Below are 5,893 nucleotides of genomic sequence, written 5' to 3'. Positions count from 1 at the left end.
GAATAATCATTAAAAAGTGTTAACAATAGCATTATTCATTTTCTTTTTTCTTTTTTTTAATTATTGAAAAATCATTAAAAAAGTGAAGAATAGAATTATGTACTTTAAAAAATAATAATAATAATCTTTGCACTTGGGCAATGCAGAGCTATGAGGCTCTATTAATTAGAGTTCTGTGTTAGTTGGGGAGTCTTACCATTCCTTCCGGTTGCAATCCAAGAACGAGTTCCTTTAGTAATATAAGGAAACTGTACAAACAATTAAATAATATGTTATGTTGCTATTTAAACAAAGCTTATATTTCCAAAGACTACAAAAGATTAGATGGGTACACATGCCTCCATGTTGCCTGAGCTGAAGGAATTTATCTCCAACAAAACAGCATTTGTTATGAGGTCGTATGTGGCGTTGTCAAGGTTTCTCACATCTCCTCCAAACATGAGAGGAGACTTAGCCATAGACCACAATGTAATCTGTCAAAATAAGAAAGATAAAGTCAAAATTGAGTGCTTAGTTATTTCAAGGGTTATCGAGAACTAACTTCTTCTTTTTTATATATAGATACCTGAGTTCTTTGCTCATCTGCAGTAAGGTTAGATGCTCTGTGTGGACCTTCATTTGCAGCTAAAATATTTGAAAAAAATTAAAGTTAATTGTAGTTTATTATATGTCTAGGCTAGGCTCAACTTAAAACTTAAACAGTCAAATGTAAGCATATATATTCTGGGCCTTTTGAAAATCTCTAATTAACTATCCACTGATGCAAAGAAGTAGGTTGGAGAACTTGTTTCTGAAGCCATGCCACTCGGTCTAGAGTCTAGACAGTACCTATGTTTTAGTAAAAGTCACTCAGCGGACTTGGAATGGCAAGTTCCTTGTTTGTAAAGATTGAATTTGAAGTAATGCACATTTGAGTGCATGGACTGATGGACCTATTTGACACTCGAAACTGCTACGTCAAGAACCAATAAATGTATAACTAAGTTCATTGATTTATCTAACAGTACTTTGTCATGGCGTAACGGAGCCAGAAAAAAAAAAAATTGGAGTTAAATTGATTATCAATAATGTATAAATGCACAAAATAATACACATATTATTTCAAAAGAAAAGGTAATATACATATATGTATAATTTACACTTAAAATATGTCTTTAAACTAAGTGATTCTAGAGACCCAAAAAAAAAAAGATTTATTCTATTATCATTTTTCTCAAATATAAGAAAATTTCATCAAACTATTTTTATATAATTGAAGACAAATATTTTCTTTTATGTAATATGTTTTAATTATATTAGTCACAATTAATATGATTTAAATATTTTTTTATAAATGCGATAGGATTTAATACCTATAGTGTGAGCTAAATCATAATTTTTCTTAACCATTAGGTTAAGACACTATTTAGATTCTTTTTTGTTTAGGTTAGATTTGAGTCCATGTCTTTAATTTAACCACAAAAGACTTTACTCATTACCCTAATTGGAACCCGCATTCTTTAAACAATATAAATCAATGTTTTTATTAAATAAATTAAATATTACACATTTAAAATTAAAAATATGAAAACATAAAATTATACAAAATAATTCATTTCAATAAATTAAATAATAAATGTTAGGTTTATCTTGATTTATACAATGTATTATAAGAGAAACATACTAATGACCATACTAAATAAATAAATAAAATTTCCTTTATAAAATATAGATGACAAAGCAGGTCATGTCTCCAAATTTTAATCTTTAAATCATTGCATCTCTACTTCTAATAAAAAAGAATATTCATGGATTTGTGTATCCGAAACTTTCTAAATACCAAATAAAAAAGATTTTGTTTGTAGAAAAGAAAAGAAGTTTGCATTAATAATATTTCCTTATAATTTTTTTGGAGCTATATGCTCTGATGCTAATAAATCTAATGTGTTATATGTGGCAAAAAATTATATTAAATTTTAAAAGAAAGAGAAGAGAGAAGAAAAAAGTAACTAGAAAATTATTCATTTTATGTTAGAAGGAAAAGTAGCAAGAAAATTTTTATAACCTGGATCGGTAAGCCATCCTAGTGGTAGCATATCCAAGTCAGGCCATGACTTGCCCAGCAACCCATCAGCTCCTATCAAATTAGCTGCAGCTAAGTCCCTAGTAATAAAATTAAATAAATAAAATTGTGTTTTTCAGTATTCATAGATCAAAAAGGCATTAAAAGGAAAAGAAATAGTAATGATTAGTGTGACCTAAACTCCAATAATCTTGAATAAAAACAGAACCGTCTTCTCACCTTGAAACATCGAAATGAGATGCAACATCTCCCCATGAATCCCAATCATCCGCAGTTATTCGATACATGTTCGCAAATCCACTCACAGCCTTGGCCAGCTCTGGGGTCACACCAGTTCCAGGAGATAGCGAATACAATATGGGTTGATCAAGTTGCTTCAAAATCTAGGCAAAGGCGAAACATGTAATAAATCAACCGTGCAAATTTTGTTCAAATTATTGAGTTTCACAATTTTTATCATAACTTTGACATGGTAAACTATGACTGAATATCTATCACTTTAACAAAAACCCATCATTTGTTCTTAACACCCATCAGTCACATTAGGGTTATGGCACAAAAGTAGTATGTTTAGATTTTCTCCAAAATATCGCAGCTATGACAGTTATGGAGAGAGAGAGAGAGCATCTTACCTCTGACACAGTGATTATTTCAAATATATCCAAGTCAGCACCAAATACACAATCAAGTTTCACTACAAGAAAACATAAGCAATCAATGTCAAATTTAGAAAGTGGTAAGTAAAGATTGAGCTGACATACATGTGATTGTCCAATTGAATTTGTTGTAATCAAAAGTTTGAATAAAGTTATGGTTGTATGCACAAATCAAAAATGTTAAGTGTCTAGATGCATAAATTCATGGGATGTCAAGAACAGTCTTAAATGATATGTTGTAGCAATGCATACAGAGTAAAAAGGAAAACTTTGCAATAACAATGGTCAAATTAATTACCCAAATCAACACCCCAATCAGCATACTGTGTATAGAGTGACCTCAAGAAGGCATTTCCTGCTCCCAACGTGGTATCTACACTCATGAAACCATTTTGCATCCATGAACATGTCCTTTTCTTAAGCCCTATATCTTGTGAACTCCAATTTCGCTGACCCGCTTCATAAGCCTTTCCCTGATAAAAATAAGGCAATCTTGAGACTTTTTTTGCTAGTTTTATTACATATAACTATAACATTATTTGTTTAAATTTCGGATGATTAAGCTTTAAAGTCGAGTGTGCTTCTTTGTTCATTCGTAAAGAAACTATAATAATTAAATGAAGCAAGCTCTGAGAATACCGTGGTTATGTCCAATATAGGGGTGTTTGCATTCACTGCTTGTGTACTTATTCCTCTCATAACATGAATCCCAAACTTCAAACCCATGTCATGCACTTTCTTGGCTACTTCAGTGAACCCTTTTCCACCTCTAGAGGAAGGCCACCTATCTGGGTCAGGGACCATCCTCCCCCATTCGTCAATTACATCAAATCCTAGAGAGTCAGCGTTAGCACCTTCCACCTTCCTCCGATACCATAGATAATCCACCACAACATACTGCATTGCAGAGATAAAAAGGGGGAAGAAAACACATTACTAATAAGTTTCATTAGTTAATCAATATGTCAGTCTTAATACCCTGAAAATGAATTATAGACATCCACCAATACAAATCTGATTTTTTTCCCCTCATTTTAAACTTTTGAGTATTTTACTCCTAGAAGGAAAGTAAAAGGAATATTTGGCATGTTTTGATTGATGGAATATTCAGTCAAAAATAAAAAGTGGAATAGAGGATTTTGAATCCACAGTCTTCCTACCTCATATCCACTAGATAGTAGACGTTCAGATATGATTTGAGCATTTTGCAAGAACTCTTCTTCGGAAATGGTCCAACTAAAGGAATCATAGGAGTTCCAACCTCTAGGTGGAGAGCTCGCATGTTCTAATTTCACATCAGGTAGAGTTTTAGACAATACCCTGAAACATGACACCATTTATTGACATCGTTTTCTTCATAAAACCAATAAACTATGTCACATAATTTTGACACAGTTCAATAGATGATTCAAAAAAAAAAAAGAGATATGAATCATAAAAATACTACGCTCATAAATAGATGATTCAACAAAGACATAAATGATAATAAAAAAAAGGATACAAATCATAAAAATACTACACTCACAATTTATTTTCTTTCTAATCTTGTACAAAGTGAGCCGTTCCAAAGTTTTTAGGACCAAGGCTTTTATGGAGTCTGGGTTGATTGTAAAGTTGAAAGCTAATGATAACCACTACTTTTATATTTTATGCACTAATCTTCCCTGATATCATGAAATTTGTACAAAGAATCTAATTTTGCGTTGGAAAACATATTGAGAGCTAAAGGGAGCAACATTTGGTGAATTCGATCTCAATCTAATATGTAAGAAAATTCATTCTCCAAAATGTTAGTAAAGAAGACCTAAATAATTGATTGTACATCTATAGCAAAGAAGCAAATAGCAAGCGTTGAGAGAGTCCCGCCAAAACCCTTTCCAAAACCTCTATTATTATTATTACTCTAAAGGTCCTAAAATGGTTAACTTGCCAAGAGTTTTCTAACCTCTGGTGTTTTCAACGGAGAGATTCAGGTATCAAAAAAATAATAATAATAAGAATGTAAGTGAAATTTAACTGTGATTAATGTAAGAGAAAATAATTAAAAAGTTCAGACAATTATAAAATTGCATGATATCTTTATGTTCAAAGCGTGGCAGTTGATCATTATAAATAAATGTAAATGCAATGCAATATTGGGAGTATTAGGAAAGAGAAAAATATAACAGAATAGAACAGAGGAAGAAGAAAAAGATAAAGCACCTAGTTGGATTTAGAAGAATGAATAGAAAAGAGAGAGAGGCGAAGACGTTAACAATGATCTTCATCTTCATCATGATGGATGGTTTCCAGTTTTCGGCTACCAAGCAGAGGAGAGAGTGTGTTATTTAAATACTACTACTTCTGCATATATGTATTGAATACCTTGCAAATGGTGTTAATATTTAATGTCACACATTTGATGATAATAATAATAAAGATCGTGCTAACGGGTGTCAACTCCATAATAATAAGGGTCATGCTAACTCCATAATAATAAAAATGATAGGAGTTAATAGTTGTACAACTAACAAGCATCTGTATTTGAAACAGGTAACTGGGAGTCGGGATCAATGGCGTCACTGTTTGATTTCGTCTCCTAGCTCTGTTGTGTTTTCTTTAAGGAAAATGCTTTATTCCATGGAAAATAAGGAAATTGCTTCATGTAAAAACAGCAACAACAACAACAACAAAAAACCTTGTATGGTATAGTTAGTTGTACGCACCATTAATGTCACAAAATTGATGATAATAATAGGATTTATTCTAATTTTATGTACCAATTCTTGAATACCATTTATGTAATATTTTCTCAAATTTTAAATTATCATAAGCACGGATGAATGCAAATGTGAATAGTTTCACAAGTATTTGTATTTGGAACAGATAATTTTCTTTATCTATCATTCTTATCAATTATCTATTATAAAAAAACAAATGAATAAAAAAATCTAAAAATCTACTTTTTAAAATATAGAACAATAAAGGATATATAATTAAACAAAGGGTCCTTAACAGCGCCCTTGGGGAATTTTCTAATAAGCTATTTTAAGAAAATTTTGACACTAATTTCATAAAAATTTTAAAAAGTCGTCAATTAAATAAATTTGTTTTTTAGTCTTCCGTGTATCATTTTTGGGTCCAATAAAATTCATAGATATAGGAAGAAGTCCTGTCAGTATTTTTTTTTTTTTTT

The 5,893-nt window shown here is 31.0% G+C and overlaps 1 protein-coding gene across 1 annotated transcript; it reads right to left on the bottom strand.

The window, feature by feature from the left end:
* Positions 1 to 320: 320 nt before the first annotated feature.
* LOC142626722 (alpha-galactosidase mel1-like) lies at positions 321 to 4,994 on the bottom strand. The gene is made up of 9 exons (XM_075800430.1): positions 4,921 to 4,994; positions 3,879 to 4,038; positions 3,358 to 3,615; positions 3,017 to 3,191; positions 2,695 to 2,756; positions 2,282 to 2,445; positions 2,045 to 2,142; positions 566 to 624; positions 321 to 473 (listed from the first exon to the last, which is right to left on the bottom strand). The coding sequence occupies exons 1-9, from the start codon at positions 4,992 to 4,994 to the stop codon at positions 321 to 323; spliced, it is 1,203 nt and encodes a 400-aa protein (XP_075656545.1).
* Positions 4,995 to 5,893: the final 899 nt, after the last annotated feature.

This window comes from Castanea sativa, chromosome 3 (assembly GCF_040712315.1).
Source record: "Castanea sativa cultivar Marrone di Chiusa Pesio chromosome 3, ASM4071231v1".
NCBI classification, from domain to species: Eukaryota; Viridiplantae; Streptophyta; class Magnoliopsida; order Fagales; family Fagaceae; genus Castanea; species Castanea sativa.
Note: the sequence above shows the minus strand (reverse complement) of the source record. Positions and strands in the feature narration are given on the sequence as shown.